The sequence below is a fragment of the Tupaia chinensis genome, unplaced genomic scaffold, assembly GCF_000334495.1.
Source record: "Tupaia chinensis unplaced genomic scaffold, TupChi_1.0 Scaffold144702_1, whole genome shotgun sequence".
Classification (NCBI taxonomy): Eukaryota; Metazoa; Chordata; class Mammalia; order Scandentia; family Tupaiidae; genus Tupaia; species Tupaia belangeri.
In genome coordinates this window covers 3,192,731-3,215,975 of record NW_006204563.1, presented here as the reverse complement: position 1 = coordinate 3,215,975, position 23,245 = coordinate 3,192,731, and the positions used below count along the sequence as shown (strand labels likewise).

Sequence of the window (23,245 nt, the reverse complement as noted above, 5' to 3'; positions counted from 1 at the left end):
ATAACTAATATTCAGAAAATTTGCAGTTTCTCTTTCCTTTCCCTAAAAACAAAATATTGACTAGAAAGTAAGGATTTGGCTTTAAAAAAAACAAAACAAGGTCATAGAAAACAGATGCTCAGTAGTTCACTCACTCAACAAAACAGTCACTCAGTACTTTTTTTCTTTTTTCCTTTAGAAGACAAGATCTCACACCCTCCTGCCTTGACCCTCTAGCTGGGACTACAGGCGCATGCCATGACGCCCAGCTCTTCTGTCTTAGAAAAGGTCTTCCGGTGGTGCCCAGGCCAGCCTGGAGCTCCCATCTCACCCGCCAACCTTTAGACTGGACCAGGAACCAAACCAGGACCTCCCGTGTGGTCTCAGCCTGCAGAGCACATAACAGCAAGTGCCACTGTGGCTGGGCCCCGTTTTACTTCACACTAACAGTAATTTTCAACCACAGTCAACAGAGTTCCCTTCCCACTAGTTTAGTGTGTAACTGTAATTTCCACAGAGGAAGTCACCAAGGAGCACTGAGTGACAGCCACAAGCTCGGATCGTCAGGCATCTACAGTCGCAGTTTGACAAATCAGTATCTGAACCAAGAAACCATTCCGAAAAAGAAACAGGCAATTTAAAAAATCAACTACATTCTGTGGGGGCTGGCAGATGGTGTAGAGGTTAGGGCAGTTGGATCCCTCATGGCCAACGACTCTGTTCAAGTCCCAGACCCAGCAGCATGAAAAACACACCAGGCAGCTGTGCTCGTGTGTCCACAATCTTGAGAGGAGAAGAGAGGAGAAAGGACTGCATTGCTGCCATCCCCCTAGAGGGTGCTTCCTCCCTCCCTCCCTCCCCCTTCTCTCTCTGTTTCCAGTGAGCACACATGCCCTATAGCAATAACATAAAAAAAAAAAAACCTACATTATTTAAGGATTCATTTTACTGAATGTTCAACAAATCATTAATACGTCTTACCCCACAGGAGAAAAGAAGCTTTCAAATGTTCTGTTAATCTGGGGAAATTGCCAAGCTGTCTTTTTGAGCCACCTGCTCGAACGTACTCTATTATGCTGACTTTTCACTCTTCTATTGCCCAATTTCCTCAGTAGTTAATCTCAGGCCATTTACTTCTGGAGCATTTCAAAAGACAATATTCTGTTCTTAAAAAAATACTGAAATGCTTTCCTTTTAAGTAAAAATACATACTATATATAATGAAGATAGGGAAAAGAGACGTGGCTTATGGGTTTTAACCCTCACGTGCTACTTGAAAGTTTAAGAGATTGCTTGGGCTTTAATTCTGACAGCAAAACAGAAAGAGTAGTTCTAACTAGGTCAGGAGATAGAGAAGGATGGAAAGAGAAAGAGGTATGAAGAGGAAAGCCCGTGGGTGGATTTCTGTTAAGTGGTGTACTCAGGAACACAGCTTTGAGAAAATCAAATTGAGCACTATGTAGAAATACAGGAAAGTTTACAAACTATCAGAATATACACGGTTTATAGGCTACTTATACCCAATGCTTACCAACACCTCTATGAGGAGAAAAAGAGAAGCAGGAAAAGCATTAATATAATTTCCTACATGATAATATCACAAAACCGTTCAAACTCAGGCTGACTGGAACTTGAGAGAGAGCCATCAATCATATTGACCCAATACTAGTTGGGAATAATATGTGCCTCAAAGTTACTATAAATGGTGGCAATGACAACAAAGAATTACTGGTTAGTAATTCTGTGAAACTTGAGTTTTGCTGGAAATAAAATGATTTTAAGTAGTTAGACATTTATGTCAAATGATTGTATTCCAAATTCAGCAATATCTGATTTAAAGGGAAGTTAGTTTTCTAGGAAGTTCGGCTATTCAGAATGTAGCAGGAAACTCATACTTCAACAGAAGTACCCTGAGTTGCCAAGAGAGATGTCACAATGTCTTTACACTAACATTTGCAAATTTTAATGTACAGATGAATGGGAAAGACGCTCAATTCCCTGCTCTGCACCTGTTTGCTAACAAGATTTTCTACTTAGTTTCCTAGCCCACACATAGCAGAAGCAATCCCAGAAACGGCATGTCCATGCTTGGGAAAAGAGGGTGGTTCAGGATTCAGACACATAAGAAAAGCAGCCTCGAGGACCAGCAGTTAGTGTAATGGCTATGTCGCTGGACTCCCACATAGTCGACCTCGGTTCAAGTTCCGGACCCGGTGGCTTAAACTCACGCCGGGCGCGTGTGCGTGCGTGCCCAAGATCCTGAGAGGAGAATGGAGGAGAAGGGATTGCGGCATGGCCTTCCCCCCTGGGGGTGATTTCTCGCTTTCTATCTCTCTGTCTCTGTCTTTCTGGCTAGCACATGTGCCCTATAGCAAAAACCTCTCCAAAAAAAAAAGAAAAGAAAGAAAAGAAAAAAAAGCAGCCTCAAAGAGTCAAAAGGGAAAAGATTTTGAATGATTTGGTGTAAATGTAAGGAACACAGCCTTCGAGACCACCAGAGTACACGCCTGGTGTACACATCCAGGACCCTCTGCATCACTGACAAGCGATTACAGGTTCCATACCCACGGGAAAGGAATATTTAATACATTTTACCACCATTTCCCTTAAAAAGGTTTCTAAATTTTAGTGCTTAAAGGCTTTGACAGACTAGCTAGAACAAAAAATGTAAAATTTCCAATGAACTGGAAAAGGCAGTAGTTAAAGAAATGTTACTGTTACCAGATAGAGGAGAAAAATGAAAGTTTTATTTTCCTAAGCCAGTGGTCAGGATGTTAGTGCTATAAAGCTTTTTCACATGCTGGTTTGGAAATTCTTTATATAATAATGAAGAAATGGCAAAATAGAGTTATTAAAACTGAAGCATACTTTGTTTCTCTTGAAAAATTAAATTAATGCACAGCCCCCCCCAAAAAAAATCAGATCTATTATCATATAAAAGTGTAGTTCACAATAAATTTTATGGGGCTTATAAAAGACACATTTCTAGCTCACTATACGGCATGATGTCTGGAATATAAGGGATACGAAGGCAGAGCACTGACGGGATGGGGAGGTGTGGTGTTATTGGTTGAAGATATTTTGATCAACGGGACTGGGGAGAAATTGTTCACATATTGAAGTGTTCACATTGTAAGCTAAACGATGTGAATGAATGTATATAAAAATAAATTAATTTAAAAAAATGGAATATAGGGTTAAAAATATAGGATAAAAAAATAAACATGTGGCGAGGGTGACTTGTTGATTCTGTCCAAGTATCTCTCTCTCGGGTTAGATGTATGACATCATTCAGAAGTAAGATCAAAATATTGAGGGCCTTGATGTGGCTGTGAGGACTGAGAATAAACAGGGGGTCTCCAGTGTCCCTCCACGTTGCCATGGTACAGCCATTACTTCTGCTTTCTCATATAAATTTACTACCGTATCATTATCAGCTCTATTTATAGATGAGGAGATAGGGCCAATAGGTAAAGGAAACCGTTTGCGCAAAACACTAAACAGCCATTTGGGAAAGGTACCACGATCCAGCCGCAGATCCCTCGTCCTCCAAAACCCACGTTGCCTCTCTGAGCACACTCACTAGCAGCAATCGAACGGCACATCACACAGTCAGTCTTGAAAGGTGTTCTCACAACAAAAAACAAGCTGTGTGCAGCCTTTAATAGGGCACCCAGCCTGTCGTCCGTCTGCGATAGACAGTGACTACTGTGATGACAACTCATGATCCATGCACTAAATAGTAGTATCCTTGTATCGCAAATGTACTATAAAGTGAGACAAATTAATTCAACTAGATTTATTCATCTAATTTTATAATTGTGAAAGGACAGGCCCCGCCCCATAGAACAGCGTGTACAGAGGGAGTCGGATCCCACGTGGCCCAGTGAGATTGGAATCTGGGACTGGCAGCCTGAAAAACACACCAAGCATAGGATCACTTGTTCAGGATCCTGACAGGCTAGAGAAATGGAGGACAAGGGATTGCAACATGACCAGACCTTGCTGGGATGCTTTCTCTCTTTCTCTCTACAAAATAAGCTATGCTACCGCTTTCTATCTCTCTGTCTCTGTCTTTCTGGCTAGCACATGTGCCCTATAGCAAAAACCTCTCCAAAAAAAAAAGAAAAGAAAGAAAAGAAAAAAAAGCAGCCTCAAAGAGTCAAAAGGGAAAAGATTTTGAATGATTTGGTGTAAATGTAAGGAACACAGCCTTCGAGACCACCAGAGTACACGCCTGGTGTACACATCCAGGACCCTCTGCATCACTGACAAGCGATTACAGGTTCCATACCCACGGGAAAGGAATATTTAATACATTTTACCACCATTTCCCTTAAAAAGGTTTCTAAATTTTAGTGCTTAAAGGCTTTGACAGACTAGCTAGAACAAAAAATGTAAAATTTCCAATGAACTGGAAAAGGCAGTAGTTAAAGAAATGTTACTGTTACCAGATAGAGGAGAAAAATGAAAGTTTTATTTTCCTAAGCCAGTGGTCAGGATGTTAGTGCTATAAAGCTTTTTCACATGCTGGTTTGGAAATTCTTTATATAATAATGAAGAAATGGCAAAATAGAGTTATTAAAACTGAAGCATACTTTGTTTCTCTTGAAAAATTAAATTAATGCACAGCCCCCCCCAAAAAAAATCAGATCTATTATCATATAAAAGTGTAGTTCACAATAAATTTTATGGGGCTTATAAAAGACACATTTCTAGCTCACTATACGGCATGATGTCTGGAATATAAGGGATACGAAGGCAGAGCACTGACGGGATGGGGAGGTGTGGTGTTATTGGTTGAAGATATTTTGATCAACGGGACTGGGGAGAAATTGTTCACATATTGAAGTGTTCACATTGTAAGCTAAACGATGTGAATGAATGTATATAAAAATAAATTAATTTAAAAAAATGGAATATAGGGTTAAAAATATAGGATAAAAAAATAAACATGTGGCGAGGGTGACTTGTTGATTCTGTCCAAGTATCTCTCTCTCGGGTTAGATGTATGACATCATTCAGAAGTAAGATCAAAATATTGAGGGCCTTGATGTGGCTGTGAGGACTGAGAATAAACAGGGGGTCTCCAGTGTCCCTCCACGTTGCCATGGTACAGCCATTACTTCTGCTTTCTCATATAAATTTACTACCGTATCATTATCAGCTCTATTTATAGATGAGGAGATAGGGCCAATAGGTTAAGGAAATCGTTTGCGCAAAACACTAAACAGCCATTTGGGAAAGGTACCACGATCCAGCCGCAGATCCCTCGTCCTCCAAAACCCACGTTGCCTCTCTGAGCACACTCACTAGCAGCAATCGAACGGCACATCACACAGTCAGTCTTGAAAGGTGTTCTCACAACAAAAAACAAGCTGTGTGCAGCCTTTAATAGGGCACCCAGCCTGTCGTCCGTCTGCGATAGACAGTGACTACTGTGATGACAACTCATGATCCATGCACTAAATAGTAGTATCCTTGTATCGCAAATGTACTATAAAGTGAGACAAATTAATTCAACTAGATTTATTCATCTAATTTTATAATTGTGAAAGGACAGGCCCCGCCCCATAGAACAGCGTGTACAGAGGGAGTCGGATCCCACGTGGCCCAGTGAGATTGGAATCTGGGACTGGCAGCCTGAAAAACACACCAAGCATAGGATCACTTGTTCAGGATCCTGACAGGCTAGAGAAATGGAGGACAAGGGATTGCAACATGACCAGACCTTGCTGGGATGCTTTCTCTCTTTCTCTCTACAAAATAAGCTATGCTACAAATCTCTCCACTAAATTTCCGGTGACAAAGGGAAAGTTCAAACTATGTAGTCAGGGAGGCTAAGCCCTCCCAAGGTTAACTAAAGGAACTCAATTAAGGTCTTTATTACAAAATTTTGTTCAAAACATATTTTTCAAATACCATTCATCCACCTAAGTCACTCATTCTGTAGGCATTTCCTGAGACTCCATTGGCATGAAAGCTTCGTGCATGTGTGTGTGTGTGTGTGTGTGTGTGTGTGTGTGTAGTGTGTTGAGGGGAAGTAGTAGGTATTAGGCATAGAGAGAATGAAACCTTATCTGAAACTTCAAAGAACTTAAGATCATCTTACTTCTAGGCCCAATACATTGCTAAGTCTTCTTTCTTATAAATGTCTCTTGGATTTTCCCCTTTATGTCCTCCATTTTTATCTACACACTGTTCATTTTCATCACTTTGCAGAAAATCGTCACATTTTCTTAAAATCAAGTTTAAGATGAAAATTAAAAACATAAACTTTATTTTCAACATAAGTTCCACTGAGTTCAAAACACTTTTACAGGCGATGGTACAGTCATTTAGCCCATTCGTGAGGAAACGAGGGTCCTGGAAAATTAACCATGTTAATATAATCTTTTTATCCATTAATAGCTAAAGAAAAATGGGTGCCCTTTAAAGAAGGTTTAAGATTAGGAACAAAAAAAAGTCAGAAGGCACCAAATCAGAACTATAAGGTGGATGCCTCACGGCTTCCCACTAAAATCCTCACAGCCCTGCCCCTGTTTGACGAGAGGAATAACCAGGAGCATTGCGGTAGGGAAGCACTCTCTGGTGAAGCTTTCTCAGACGTGTTTCTGCTAGAGCTTCAGCTAACTGTCTCAAAACACTCTCACAGTAAGAGACGCTATCATTCTTTGGCCCTCCAGCAAGTCAACAAGCAGAACACCTTGAACATCCCCAAAAACTGCTGTCATGACCTCTGGGCTCAACTGGTCTGCTTTTGCTTTGACTGAACAACTTCCATTACTCAGTATCCACTGCTTTGATGATTAAGTTTTCTTTTTCTTTCTAATTTTTTGACAAATTATCTAACTTTAGAAAGGGGGCCACAGCTTGGTTTATTGTAAAGAGGGGGAAATAAAGATTTACTGAATTAAAAGTTAAAGATATTTGATCCTTGGAGTTAAGATTGTATGAAGTTGCTCCTAATAAAATAAACATTAACATTTGTGGTTAAGGCCTAACTACTATCTTTATTTATTTTCCTAAGCTCACTGAAAACAGAACTTTGGAACTGTGCTGAGGATGCTGTGCTCCATAGGCCGGGACCACACAGGAGGCCTGTGTTCAAGTCCTGGTCCCACCTAGAAGCCATGCAGTGCATACACCTGTAATCCTAGTGGTGTGGGAGGCTGAGGCAGGACAATCACAAGCTCAGGTCTGGCTGGGCAGCATAGCCAGACCCTGTCTAGAAGAGTCAGGTGTGGTTATGCCTGCCCGTGGGCCCAGTTACTCAGGAGGCTGAGGCAGGAGGACTGTAACACGGTGAGATCCTGCCTTTATATAGATAGATGATAGATAAATAGATAATAGATAGATAGATAGACAGATGATAGATAGAGAATAGATAGATAATAGATAGATAGATAGATAGATAGATAGATAGATAGACAGATAGACAGACAGATAGATAGATAAAGACAGACAGACAGGCATACATTATTATATGTGAACTACTCTAGAGAAGGACCTGAAAATTAGAAAAAGATCAGGAAGAACATTTGATTATTTTGTAGTGCAGACAGAAATTACATAAGAGCTGTTAGTCATACTGTGATACAACCCCAAAAGTTCACGAGCTATTAGAAAGAAGTTTGTCACCCAATCAACTGGATCAGTCATGAAGAGCCGCAAACATATCACAAATAATAATGAATGGGAAAATATCTACGGCATTCATGTCAAGCAAAAGACTTCCAAAAGCATGGTGATACATTTCAGCTAATGCAGTCCTAAACTGTGTGACCACAAACAGACTTCAAAGTTTGGCAGAATTTGTAAAACCCTTCTTTAACATCATCTTTACGCAGCTATCAATACTTCATTCCAGAGAACATCAACGGGTATACGTGCAAACTATGACTTGAAAATGTTATTTGTTAAAGTGCTTAGAAACTAATTACACTCCACCAAATAAACACACGTACCATAAAGGGCCTTTGCACTTGTTTTTGAACTGTGTTCTCTGTCCATCTGTGAAAAGGTGGGTGATGATCCGTAGCCACTGTAATAAAAGATGGTCATTGTGCTGGGGTAAAGTCCAAAGTAAGTAAATAACAATTCAGAGGTAGAAAATAAAAATTCTAACACATCATAATCATTATGTGTTTTAAAAAATATACTGGGTTCATACTAACTGAGTCCGTTAAAATCAGCCAGGCACTGCTCTGGTGAGCAGTAAAGAGACAATATAAACCACATTGCCCCAGCAAGGGCTGAGAGTACAAATCACAGCCTCCTCGCTAATGCCAAGTCAGAAAGGCAGCCAGGAGGATTTGCCAAGATTGACTGAAATTATCTTAGAAGAATTTAAGTTTGCCATTTGAATCAAGTTCTAAGCAATAATGCAGTTATAACAAGTTCCCAATGGTCTATACAGCTTAAATCACAAATACTTAAGGTACTGTCAACCTAAATAACACTTTATCATTAAATATGGCCTGCTTTACCCTACATCTAGCCTCTTGATAACAATATGTGACATAAATAGTTTTACTTGAATCTTATTTCTTTACTCAGTATATATTTATTAATCTCTAAAACCTATAAGCATAAGGAAGAGGTAAGAGACAGGGTACTGCCAATAAAGATAAGTAAGCAAAACAGATACAATAGAATGGGATTTCTGAGTGAAATTAGTAAATATAGGGTCATTTTTTTCTATGCGAAAATGTGCCATGACTTTTCAGATGACCCAATATATCAGCTCATAGAAGGATTAATTTTTTAATATATATTTTTTTCATATGGTGTGTATACTTGCCAGAGAGAGACAGAGAGAGGGAAAGGGAAAAATCACCCCCAGGAGGATGGTCACGCCACAATCTCTTCTTCTGTTGGGATTTTTGGGAATGTGCCCATGTGCCTGGTGTGATTTTCAAGCCACAGGGTCTGAGGCTAGAACCAGAAAGTCAGCCATGGGGGATCCAGTGCCTTAACCACCACACCCCCTGCTGGCCCAAGAAGGATTAACATTTTTCTCAAGTTTTAGCCATAGGGCACATGCATTCGCTGGAGAGAGACAAGACAGTAAGAAAGTGAGAAATCACCCCCAGGGGGGAGATAGTCACTCCTCAATCCCTTCTCCTCTTGAGATTTTGGGCACATACTCACTCACATGTGCCTGGCATGAGTTTCAAGCTACCAGACTTGGGACTCAAACAGGGATTAGCCATGAGGAAGTCCAGTATCTTAACCACTACACCACCTGCTGGCCCCAAAGGATTAACTTCTTAAAGTTTATTTTCCCATGGTGATGCAGGGAGGCACCCCCACAGAGTCTTCACACCATCATCTGCCCCCAGTCTCTACCAGCCAGGATGATGGGCACACGTGCACACATGCACATTTCCCACACTTGCTGGGAGATCCCAGCCTGCAAGCTCAGGACCCTTCCATGTGGCCTCAGCACCACAGAGTGTTGAACTAATGCTGTGTCACTGCAGCTGGCCAAAGTAGGACTAGCTTTCTATCAGGATGTCCGGGAAGACTTGACCACGAAGTTGACAGTTAAGCAGAATCGAAAAGAATGGACAGAAACTCAGCAGGTGGAGAACCAATGAGGAAAAGATACTTGCAACTGATTCCAGAAGCAGAATAGAGTCTGAGGGGAAACACACGGACATGGTGTGTGCCAAACAGATGATGGCCGGAGAAACAGAGGCAGACGAGGACTTTCTACAAATGCTCACGGACTACATTTTTATTCTTTAAAATACTCTATAGTGAGTATTACCTGTGCTGAAAAATGATGCATGAAATGTGTTCCACACTAGCTAATATCAAACAACAAAATTAACCACAAATAGGACAACGACCACTTAAGTCAGGCTTATCATTTCCAATTAAACCCAGAACCACTGGAAGTGTTTTGTTATTTGATCTTTTGTTTTTGTTTTATACAATGATCAACATCTTGATAGTCTGGACTAAATGGCACTTGCCTCTCTTTGAATGCCAATATTTTACAAATGTTAGTACGAAAAATAAAATGCTCCTGAAAAACTCAATGCTCTGAATTAGAGTACATATTCAACTATGAGTAGGAATAATACATCAAAATATCAGAAAGAAACCTCTTCCAACTATGAGATTACTATTACTAGGGCTATTTCTTAACCATTTTGTTTTCACCAGATACAGTAAACCTGTAATGATAACATGTGTTAATAATACAAAGATATTATATATTACCGAGGGATGAACTACATAAAGAAATAAAACTAATCTTTTCATTTAAATATGAGACAATTAAAACCACCAAATCAAATCTCAAAAAAAAATTTTTTTTCAATAGAAGTCTTTCAACTTACTTCACTTGAGATGGGTACATCCCATAACCACCGGGGTGATTAGAAATATGACCGTTCATTGTGACTTTCCCTCCTATGTTCTAAAAAAAAAAAAAAAAGAAAAGAAAAGCACATAGATTAAGGGCAATAAATGGATAGAGACACTTCAGTTTCAAAAGTTATTCATTCAAGAAATAAGCATCATTGCTAGGAATGATTCTACTAAGATAGAGATCTTCACTCTCAACATGTTTAAGATTAAGCAATATAAGCAGGCATTTCCACAAAGATCCAACTGGCATGTAATATTAATATGACAAGATTATAAGCAAATTCAGATAGAAGAAAAGCCTAAAATACAGTTTTGAGTCCTTTAGGTATATAGGCATAATTCTCTATCCTACACAAGTTATAATTAACTGCAACTTTATGAGATGTTATTTTGTTTATTGTTCCATTATAAAAGTAACAGACTCGTTCAATTTGAAAAATCTTGAGAAATATAGAAAAGTACAGTAAGGAAAAACTATCACACAGAGCCCTATCATTGACAGATAACTATTGGGACCAGCAGATGGTGTAATGGATACGTTGCTGGACTCTCACATAGTCGGCCATGGTTCTAGTCCCAGACCTGGTAGCTTAAAACTCATGCCAGGCATGTGTGCCCAAGATCCTGAGAGAAGAATGGAGAAGGGATTGCAGCATGGCCATACGCCCCAGGGAGGATGATTTCTCACTTTCTATCTCTCTATCTTTGTCTGGCAGGCACACACACCTTATGACAAAAAGTAACTACCAAAATCCTAAATGTTTCACGATTGGCTCTAATAGCCTATAGTACTTAATAAGAGTAACTAGGTTGCTATAACATTGCTACATTCTAGAATCTAGAGGAGGACAGGAGCCTAAAATAATATTATCGACTATTATCGACTAGGGCTAATGGGGCTAAGGACACTAGCATTCTCAGAGGCCTGGATTCTAACACTATCTCTAGCACTAGTTGGCCCAGGCAAGTCAATGAAGCCTCTGTCTCAATTTTCTCATCCATAAGATAGAGAGAATTCTTGGTCTTCCAAACTCACAGGGTAAGTGTAAAGATCAAATGAGGCAGACGTGCAAGTTTCTTCCAAAGTTAAAAAAAAAAAAAAAAAGTGCTCTTTCCAGACAAGGTAGTTCATTCAGTATATAAATTAAACCCCGAGGGTTTGTGCTGATTTTGATCTAGTTTGCATTTTAAACCCACAGCAGTTGGTTTTAATGAAAAGTGATAGTCACAGCATCTCATCTTTTCATGTTTAATTCTTCATGACAGTCAAATAAATGCATGGTTTGTGTTTTGGTTCGAAATAGTGATCTGTCAGAGTACAAGAATGTTAGAAAGGGGAATAGAAAATGTCAATTTGCTAAAATGAATTTTAAATATAAATACAAAAACTTTACACATTTGGCAACTGGATTTTCCTCGTCACAGTGGCTCACTGGGTAATACAGAGGTCTTCAAAGACTTAAATACAGCAATGACAGTGCATACTTCGCAAAGGAGACCGTTACGAATGTGTGTTTTATTTCCTCTAGGCTTTCGGAAGATAATGTATACCTATGTAAGCCATAGACATAATTTTAAAGAATAATCAACTCTTACTGAATAATTTTAGGTGTATTTATTTATTTAAAAATTTGCCAGAGGGCAGCTGTGCTTGCCGGAGAGAGAGAATAGGAGACAGAGGAGAAGCAAGAAAGCTCCCCCCACGGGACATCGTCAGCACAAGCCCTTCTCTTCCATTATCCATCCTTTTGGGTTTGGGGGCCATGCCTCAGGGTCCCAAACTCAAACCACACAGTTGGCCAGATGGGATCCAGCCACTTTAACAGCCAGACCACAAGCTGGTCCAGTGTATTTATTCTCCTAAACTACTGAAACAACTTAAAAACGGAAGAGACTAAACCTTCTTTATCACTTTAAGGACTCATAAATGTGGTTAATTATACCAAATTTACTATTTAATTCTATTAAATGTGTACACTAAGACCATCATAATAGCTTACAACTATTCGATTGGAATGAGAGCATCAATTTTATTACGAAAACACTTTTTATAAGTCACAATTACTATAATTTTCTTCATATTTCCTACAGAAAATAACATTCTTTGGTAATTACAAGGATAAGAATGATAAATTTAAGATCTGAGTTCAGCACACAAAAAAACGTTAAACACTGCAATTTTTAAAGTAAATAGAATGTACAAAAAAATCACTGTAAGAAGCAAACATGAGGCTATAAAAAGACTAACCCAGAAAGTTAAATTTGCATTAGAAAATTTAGAGTTCCAAGTAGAAATATATGCAATGTTAGGTTTGCTTTGCTTTGCTCTTGATCGCATGTGTTATGAATTTTCAAAGTGCTGAAGAGTACATAACTATGACGTAGTATTAGAATACTGCCGACCCAATCTAGCTAACACCCAACTACCAGCTCTTTGCACACTAAAGTGTCTGTCCTTCAAATGACTTGTTCTCTCAGAAAATGTCAGGCACATTACACTTGAGGTTTAACAGAGTATCTTAAAGTATTTATACCCAAATTTCAATTTAATTTATATCTCCCATCTAATTTATAACTAAAGAGGTAGAGTATTTTCATGATTTAGGTTTTTAACTAAAGGACCATTGGAATTAATTTCTACCAAGCAATACTTTGTGACTGTCAACCAATGATTTGGGTTATAACATAATAATAATTTAAAAATCTGTTTTAACCTTCAAAATCTTCACACATTCTGTCACTTATAAAGTTTTTTTTTTTCTTTTCTTTTCTTTTTTTTTTAAGAAAGAGATTTTTGCTATAGGGCATGTGCATTTGCCAGAGAAACAGAGAGAGAGAGAGAAACAGAAAGTGAGAAATCACCCCTCTGGGGTGGAGGGTGGTCACTCCACAACCCTTTCTCCTCCATTCACCCCCTGGGATCTTGGGCATGCATGCACATGTGCTCAGCATGAGTATTAAGTCACAGGTCCAAGACTCAAACTGTGGTCAACTACGTGGGAGTTCAGTGACTCGGCCATTACACCATCTGCTGGTCCCTCCTCTAGAGCTTTCTAAAAAAGTTTAGTTCTTATATGAACAAAAGAGAGAGAGAAACAGCACCTCTGACAGGTTCTAGATGCTGTGAGCCACCCTCAGCCTCAGCACACACATGGGCGCCCAGGGTACTCAGGAAAGTCTGTGGTCATGAACCTGGAACATTCCCACATGGGTCAGCCTTGCAGAGAGTCAAGTTTTTATTGTTCCCTCACTATCCAGTCCCTGGAGCTATTTATTTCCACCTCTTACCAGTTTAGTCAGTAAAGATGTCACAATTTATTTTCTATGTTATTTGGTCTAACATAAAGTAACGAAGACTTTTTATTTTGTGAATAAACTTGGAAAACTCATAAAAACATGATTCTGTTGAATACTAATAGCAGTGGCTAACACTTGTAAGTTACCAAAATAATTTCTAGGCCATAGGAAAAAAGGACTTTTTGTTTGTTAGTTTGGAGAGGTTTTTGCTATAGGGCGTGTGTGCTCGCCAGAAAGACAGAGAGACAGAGAGACAGAAAGCGAGAAATCACCCCCCCACCCCCCAGGGAGGATGGCTATGCTGCAATCCCTTCTCCACTCTTCTCTGGGGATCAAAAGCACTCTCTGTACACTTCACTATCATGTCACCTGCCGGCCCCACCTTTTTTATTCTTATTTTATACATAAATCAATGGGGACAAAAACACTGAGTGCCATTCGAGTGGTGTTTTGAAATGATAAAAAATTCTATAGTGCCATCAATCACTGAGCAGGGGATGCCATATCTTTTCCTTACAACAACTCCAGCAAGTGGAGGAAAACACAAAGGAAAAAGAAAAAGCAAACAACATTCAGGAAGCCCCCATTTCGTGTGACATATTACAAACCTCACTTCATTGTATCCTTAGAACCATCCTATAAAATAGTTAGCAGCTCTACACTGTAGGTAAAATGAAGCCTCAAAGCAGTTAGGTCATTTAGGAGTAGGGTTCAAACTCACATCTGGCTGATCTGGATCCCACGTTCTTTCCAGTAAATTACATTGCGAGTTTGACAACTGTACACACTCTGAAAGTTTTCTTTTCTTTTTACTCGAGTGCTCCAATGATATTCTTTAGTCAACAACTTTTCTTAAAATAAGGAACTAAAAACGCTAGTTTCAGAAAGAGAAAAGAATTCACTTTTTGGAAGGGGATATCACAACAGCAATAGTTCCACTCTTTTGTGGAGTGACTTTATTGCTATGTAAACATACTATTTATTCACTGAAGAATGCTATAAAAAAAAAAAAAAAGGTCAGAAACATCGCATACTAAACACTTTAATAATAATACTCAAAATGCATCAGTTAAGGTTCATTGAGCTTTGATACCAATTTTTCACTGGTTAAATATCCTGGTATTTATTTGAATTACTTTTTGGGTTAAGTTTTTATCACAGTTGAGACATTTTCTAACCAAAAACCAGTGAGTCTTCTGAGTACTTTGTCTCCATGTAAATAGTACGTGATGCCCATACGTTTGCCTATTGTCTGTGTATCTTCCATTAAAAGTAAATCTGTATCAAAGGAGAAATTAGGAAATATGCCTCCAATTTAGCTGGACTCTCCCAACAAAAATAAAAATATGGTAGGAAAGGGGATGAGCTTTAGAGACACAAGAAATAGCCTCGACCTCTGTTACCAGTCCCCTAACCCCGCCCTGGTCAGTCAGGTGTAGACAGAGGTGGTGCTTACATTAGCTCTTGAACTACTTCCTAGCAAGACTTTCTTTCAGTCCCACAAGTAATGAGGAATTTCAACTGAAGTCTTCATGTATTTGTGTCTGGGTGAGTTTTCCTTTCACACGTGCCTCGCCTATAGAGGTTTAAATATAAACTTTTATTGAAATGTGCATCTCCCTGATCATCTTGCTTCTAGGAGTAACAGCAGACTTACAGATGGCCTCACAATATGACAGCTATAATAAACTGCCATCTCTTTAAATAACTATCTTAGATCCTTGATTGACTTAAAGGGGTATGATAAAGTTTTCTAGAGCTACCATAGTATATCATGGTGGCTTACAACAATAGAATTTGGGGCCGGCAGCCGGCATGGTGGTTAAGGACACTAGACTCCCACAAGGTCGACCACAGTTCAAGTCCTGGACCTGGTGGCTTGCTTTCTCACTTTCTCACTTTCTCTCGCTCTTTCTCTCTGTCCCTCTCTAGTCAAATCAAAATAAATAAAGTTAAATAAAAAATAATTCTTTAAAAAGATAGAAATTTATTCTGTCACAGTTCTGGAAATAGAAGTCTGAAATAAAATATCTGCAGGGGTGCCAGGGTGTGCTCTTTTCAGGCTCTGAAAAGAATCCTTCTTTGCCCCCTCGGCCTCTGGTGATCACTGGCAATCCTTGGTGTTGCTGGGCTTATGGAGGTACCGCTGTAGTCTCTGCCTCCTTCTTTGCATAGCTTTCTCTCCTGGGTGTGTATCTCTGTCCAAATTTCCCTCCTTTTTAACAACACCAGTCACTGAAGCAGAGTTCACTCCAATCCAGTAAGACATCATCTTAATTACATCTGCAGGGTCCCTTCCACATGACATCACATACATAGATGCAGGAGTAGGATATGGCCATACCTTTTCAGAGGACACGACTCAACTCACAGTTTTGTGAGGTACCATATTTTGATACTCTGTAGGATGCCCCGTAACAGGAATTTATCTAACATTTTTCTCACGCTTACCCTGAAGTTGCAGTACTGGGTTTGGAGGGGGAGACCACAAAGGTAATGTGTTCTTCTCATCACATCGTAGCATCATTGTTTGGTAACCTTGACCACTGGTTGAGACATTTGTCAGCTTTCCCTCTGTAAAGTAGCTTCCCTCACCACCACCCGGTACCCTTTGGGAGGACACCAGCCCATGCTCAAGGAGAGAGTGAATTATCTACCTCTCCACTTCCTTGAGGAGGGAATATCTACGTAAACTATTTGGAATACTTCTGTACAGGAGACTTTTCCATTTATTTACTTATTCTGTGTATCTTTTATTAAAATGATGGAAAAGTGAAGAGGCTCAGATGCAACAAATAGAAACTCTTGATTAACTGTTCTCTGTAAAATTCTTATTTCAGGTGATCCAGACAAGAACTAAGCTACACTTCAGTTTTGGACTCAGTATAAAATACTGCTTTAAACAAACAAACAAACAAACAAAAAGATGGCAAGAGAAATCAGAGCATGAAAGACCCAATGCTTCCCAAAGAACTTTGGCTAGCACCATCAAAAGATGATCAGAATTTTCAAAAGTAAACGTCATCTAAGAAGTTTAATTCTTCTAAGAAGCAAAAGTGCCTTGGGTATGCATTCTTAGAGACTATTCACTGTGGCTATTTTCTCCCACGATAAGAATAAAACTGAATTGTATTCTGCCAATTCAGTTCTCAACTGAACATATTTCAGAGAACGGCATTTTAAAATAAGGAGTAGAGAGATGTGTGTCACCCATCCCACCCCAGTAACATTTTTCTCTAATCTCTACTTTTTCTAAATCAGTCCTGAGAGTTAAGTATTCACTGATATTCTATGATCCTTAGTGGGAGGTTTCTAAATTAAGCTTTGTGTCATTAACCAGTATACAACAAAGGCAGTGAGAACAATGAGATCACAAATGATATATTTTTGTGGCTAGCTATCCTTTTTCCGTAGTAGCACCATAAGTGAAATTTGCACAGTTCAACATATTTCACAAAGGCAAGCAGATTAAAAAGCTACCAAGGCCTGACATACCTGGCTGGGGAGAAAAACAGCAAAACATCTCCTGAATCATCTCTTTTTAAAAGTTTTATTTTATTTTGCTCCAAAATAATCTCATTTTTAAAGTTTTACTTCATTTTTAACTGACAAATAGTAATTAGATATATTTATGGGTACGATGTGGCATTGCAACACATGAATACATTATGGAATGATTAAATCAGGCTGAATCATATCTCCATTCATCTCAAATATTTATCATGTCTTCTGAAAACATTTAAAGTCCTCTCTTAGCTATTCTGAAATATGTAATACATAATTATTCATCATAGTCACTGCGCTGTGTTCTAGAACACCAGAATTGACTCTTCGCAAACCGAACCTTTGTACTTGTTCACAAAGCCAGGTAAAGAGAGACAGGTACTGCAGGACCACACTTGTCTGTGGAAGCTGAGAAAGCTCAGCTCAGAGAAGCAGACGTGGAGTGGTGGTTACAGAGGGGGCAGGAAGGAGACGCTGGTGTACCATCTACATTGAGACTGGAACTCCTGAATTCAAATTTCACTCTCGTGTGTTAAATGATCTCTAGCAATAGTAAATCATAAAACATTGCAGGTGCAGATGGGATATACATTTTAATATTTAACCACCATGTTGTCACATGATTACCTTCTCCAGCGTTACCCAGAGCAAAGGACAAGTGGTAGGTGAAACACTGCAGGTGATTCACTCTGCATTTTCAGTCCAGCTCTTTAAGAGGACCAATGTTTTACAAAATGTGGAACCTATTTTTATAAATTATTACAACCTGTAAAGTAAACATTGTCACCCCCATGCAACTGTTGTACTGAATTCATTTTACTTTTGTAAATGATAAACACAGACACAAGATTGTTACAAGTAAACACTGAATTAGTAAATCACATAGGACTTTCCTGAAGCAATGGAATTCTACTTATAAAATGGAGAAAATAGGGGTCAGCAGATGGTATAGTGGTTATGCTGCTGGACTCCCATATGGCCAACTCTGGTTTGAGTCCTGGACCCGGTGGCTTGAAGCTCACACCGGGCATATATGCATGCATGCATGCCCAAGATCCCAGGAGGAGAATGTAGAAGAAGGGATTGTGGTATGGCCATCCCACTGGGGAGTGATTTCTTACTTTCCCTCTCAATGTCTCTGTCTCTACCTCTGTCTCTCTCTCTCTCTCTCTCTCTGGCAAGTGCACAAACCCTAAAGCAAAAAAAAAAAAATTCTAAAAAAAAAGGGGGGAAATAAAGCTTTCTAGTGTATTATCATGTAGGTTTACTCTACCCCCCAAACTGCTTCTTGTATGCTTTATAAAATGGTATTTGTTGTCTCAACTTCATCTCTTCCTGGCTGCCTTATTCAAACATTGATTTGATAAAATGACACAGATATCATACCTTTTTAAGAATTATTCATTGTTTCAATTGGTTCTCTTTTAGCAAGATATGGTTTTACAAATCCCACTGCCACGTGGGAGCAGGCACTTGCTCTATACTTCTTGAGGAATCCGCATGTATCACGTGCAACACGTCTAACTTTGTAAGTTCCTGGACAGATAAGGTAAACCTCTGGAGTCATTCCTTATTTCTATTATTCTGTGCCTCTTAACATGTGGCTCACACACACACACACAAAAATACACTCCTTTTAAAATACTATTTCTCATTCATTGTCAAGAATGTGCTATTAGAAAAAGAGGCAACAAAGAAGAGCCAACGTCAAACAACAACAATAACAAAAATTCTAGTAATTGACTACATTTTGCTGAATACAAAACTAATTTGGGTTGTCAGCAAGTAATCCTATCAAGAAAACAAACCTCTGTCTCCTCGTTCAATCCACAGCAGCCCTAGGACTAACAAAACCTTCTCCAAAAATGCTTCTCTGTTATGAAGAAATTTGAAGCAGGAAAATACGCATTCTAAAGAAAAGAGCACATTTTAGACAATGCAAGGACAGCAATATATAAAGTGTGAGGGAAACTAATGAGGGACGGATCTAAAGAACAAAATTTCCCCAAAAGAACAATGGGACCAAACAAGGCCAGGCAAAGGTTTCTAGCAACATATACAGGGCGAGAGACATTAAAAGGATCATTTTTTGTTCAATGTGCAAGTGTAAGGACAGGTTGCAGGGTGGGCACCTCCTCGTACTGGGGAGAGCAGCGGATTCAGTTCTTAGAAACCTTACTTCACAGGCTATGATGCATGAACTGAGTAAGCTAGAAAAGAAAAAAGAAAAAAGAAAAAGCAAGAACAAAGGTAAGAGACAGACCTGGGCATTTAGGAAATCACTGGCAGTTTGGAATTACTGAAGAATAACGTAAGTGGTAGGAAGTAATGAGGAAGGAGGCTGGAGATTAAGTGAGACTCCATATCGGAGCGCAAATTAGAATCACATCACTTTTTTAAAATTAAAATTGAGTGTTTATTTATGGTGCCAAGGTCAATGTTCTTCGCCATATACTAAGAATTACATATTCTTTTTTTTAATAACCTTTTGTCTTCGCTTTGTTGATAATTATCTTCCTCCCGACTCTTAGTTCCCCATGTACTCTTATCTCCTCCCCTCCCCTCCCCACCTCTTCCCTCCCCTCCTCTCCTTTATTCTCCAGCACAAACAAAAGCCTTCTTTTAATACACTTTAACAGCATCTATTCCATTATTCTGTCATCAATATCTCTTGGCCGGCCTCTTCCAGTTCCCCATATATTCCTGCTTCATCTGAACTGATTCTTCTCCAGCTCTCCTACTGCACAGCGTTGCGTGGGATCCAAATTTTTTGTTACTCTGTGCGTTCCAGCCCTGGACCCTGAATTCCGGAATCCCAAGTCTGCTCCTTGCATACTTTTATATTTTTATTTTGGGAGACCATTTCCGGAACTTCCTGAGAACAAGTATAAGAAAGGTACATTTCTGGGAGGGACCAGCAGTTAGCGTAATGGCTATGTCGCTGAACTCCCATGTAGTAGACCGTGGTTCGAGTCCTGGACCTGGTGACTTAAAACTCACACCGGGCACATGTGCGTGCGTGCCCAAGATCCAGAGAGGAGAATGGAGGAGAAGGGATTGCGGAGTGACCATCCCCCCTGGGGGGTGATTTCTTACTTTCCGTCTCTCTGTCTGTCTGGCAAGTGCACGCACCCTATAGCAAAAACCTCTCAAAAAAAAGGTATATTTCTGAAGTTCTCCATGACTAAAAATGTATTTAATCTTCCTTTAACACATGACAGACAGTTTGTAGACTGGAAATTATTTTTGATACGGAATTGTGAAGCCATTGATTGTGTTCAGTGTTGCTGTATTTAATGTGCTGAATGTTAGGTGCCTGACTCCCCATCAGAATGTATATATAGGGCCTATTTTCTTCTTCCTGGGTTTTGGGGATCTTTATGTCTTCACCTCATGTGCTAAAGTTTCATGGAGCTATACAGTCACATGGATGTTGTTTTCAAAACTCAACACATGTTGGAAAATCACTGAGGGTCTCACTATTTAGTAAATATTTCACTTAATCCTTCGCTCTCTGACTTCTGTGCTGTTTTACCCACACAAGAGCATCCTACTTCACATTTTCCATAGAGTAAACTACCAGTCTTACTTAAGTGTGGAGAGGCATCTGGGATGTAAGTTCACGTTCAACAGGCCACACCCGAATCCTCCTGTGTCCAGCCAGCCTCCTCCTCATTGTGGAGCCACCCAGAGGTTCTGGAGGCAAAATCGGCCCTCCTCTTCAGTGTGTCTCAGGAGCAGCTTAGGTTTCAGATGTCAGGACCTCACGGATGGTGATAGTTATCCCTGGACTCTCCAGATGTGCTCTGCCTCACTGGGCTTCTGCACTTTAAAAATCCCCTTCCTGTGGTTTTATTTGGAAGAAGTGAAATAAACACCTTTGCATAGTCAGCCATTTTCCTGTAGCATATTTGATTGCCTAAACGTTAACAACTATTTGTTAATGAAAAACTTGGAGAAAAAAATTCAAGTCCCCTCTAATGTGAACTTGAGAGGTTCAGGTGACCTATGAAATGTGAGTACAAGTTTATACTTAAAATAAAGGTACCACAATAGCTGGGGTGACAGTCTCACAACAAATGCAGGAAATTCACGGTGGATAAAGTCAGCTGATGTTTTGGTAGTGTATGTTTAACTGCCTGGAGTTATTATAACAACAAATGCTGTTTTCAAATCCCAGGCAAGCAATGACACTAAAGTGAATGCATGAAAGTGAGGCAATATCCCCAAGTAAATCAGGCAGTGAAAACAACAAACTCATGCTTTAACTGCTCTTCTAGACGTTAAGTCACAGCTCTATTGTTTTTTTAAGAATTACCTTTTTAAACTTTATTTATTTACTATTATTATTATTTTAGTTTGACCAGAGAGGGGGAAAAGAGAGAGAGAGAAAGTGAGAAAGTAAGCCATCAGGTCTGGGACTCAAACTGTGGTCAGCCTGTGGGAGTCCAGAGCTCTTAATCACCATGCCACCTGCCAACCTCAGAGCTTTATTTTTCAAATCTTTTTTGGTTTTACTTAATTTGCCAGAGGATATGTGTGCTCACCAGAAAGAGGCAGAAGGAAAGAGGGAAAGTGAGAAACACTCCTCCATGGAAGACAGGGAGGCTGCAATTCCTTCTCGTCTCCCTTCTTCCAGGATTGTGGGCACGCATAAACGTGTGCTTGGTGTGTTTCTCAAGCCACAGGGTCTAAGACTCAAACCACATGGTCAGCCATGAGGGATCTTGCCACATTAACCACCACACCATGGGCTGACCTTAAATCACAGCTATAAATACAAACGTTTAAAGCCTAAATGAGACCTGAAGTTCATCTTTAGGTAAAGAACCATTAATTCACCAAATTTAATGATTCAGACTTAAATTCTTTTTTCAAAAGAGAGATTCATTTGAATGGATATAGCTGGGAACCAATTCTTTGAGCTACCCCAAAACAAAAAGCAGAGCTATCTGTGTGTTAGTTGTAAAATTCAAGTTTCCCATAACAGTATATAAAAATTTCTTAAGAATTTACATATAGACACAGTCATAAAAGTTAAAGGAAGAAAAAAGTTAAATGCAATAGGAAAAAAATTTAATTAAGGCCATTAAATATCATATTTAGAAGGCACTAATTATAAGCTTTGATTGTGGCTAGTACTGCCTCTGAAAAATGTCTGCTAAATTATAACAATGGAAGTTCTCAATAATAGCAGTGAAGAGCCTCGCAACCATGAAATTAGCTATGGACTGGGATAAATTTAGGCATATCTCATTATTTCATGATTATAAAACAATAACGCTCATTTATTAAGAATCCCTATATGTCAGCCACTGTGCCAAGTATATTGCCTGCAATAACGTACTTAATGTTTATATCCTTAAGAGATTATAAGCATTTCTTATTCCCGTTTTAATGAGGAATCTGCTACTGACAGAAGTTAAAAACAGGCAGAGCCACAGTGAGGCACCCTGGTAAACCCTGCTACTCAGCAGGCTGAGGCCACACAGGAGGCCCTGGCTCGATTCCTGGCCCGCGTTAAAAGCCCTGTGCATGTGTGCGCTTGTAGTCCTAGCCGCTCACACAGGCAGTGGGGACAGACCCTGTCTAGCAGAACCAGACATGGTGGCACTTGCCTGTTGTCTGACCTCAGAAGGCTGAGGCAGGAGGATCTCAACACAGTGAGAACATGCCTTAAAAAAAAAAAAAAAAAAGTCAAAAGTAAAGATAACTTGGCCATGATACTGACAGTTAATGTATATCATGGCTATGAAGTGACCACTATTCACGCTTTAAACACTATTTTATAGTTTCTGTGTGTTTTTCTTTTCTTTTTCTTTCTTTTTTTTTTTTTTTTAATTTGCCAGAGGGTACATAAGCTTGCTAGAGACAGAGACAGAAGGAGGAGAAAGTACCCCCCAAATGGGTGTGGTCACACTGCAATCCCTTTTCTTCTATTTCTCCATCTTGTCAGGATTCTGGGCACATGTGTGTGTGAGTTCATGCACACACACACACACACACACACATACACACGTGATATGTTTTTCAATCCACCAGGGCCAAGACTCAAACTGCATGGTTGGTCCTGTGGGATCTA

General features: G+C 39.5%; 1 protein-coding gene across 5 annotated transcripts in view; it reads right to left on the bottom strand.

Annotated features, from left to right (window-relative positions):
• The window catches only part of EPS8 (EGFR pathway substrate 8, signaling adaptor), a 209,188-nt gene that overhangs the window by 75,878 nt on the left and 110,065 nt on the right, over positions 1 to 23,245 (bottom strand). For 3 of the 5 annotated variants that reach the window (XM_006167330.2, XM_014583770.2, XM_006167332.3), the window contains 2 exons: positions 10,332 to 10,411; positions 7,947 to 8,023 (listed from right to left, as the gene is read on the bottom strand). In XM_006167330.2, the coding sequence (XP_006167392.1) occupies positions 7,947 to 8,023; positions 10,332 to 10,390 (136 nt within the window). In that variant the 5' untranslated portion in view covers positions 10,391 to 10,411. Of the gene's footprint in view, positions 1 to 7,946; positions 8,024 to 10,331; positions 10,412 to 14,380; positions 14,404 to 20,752; positions 20,981 to 23,245 lie in introns of those variants that run through there. The other 2 variants (XM_006167331.2, XM_027767813.1) reach the window with 2 other exon arrangements.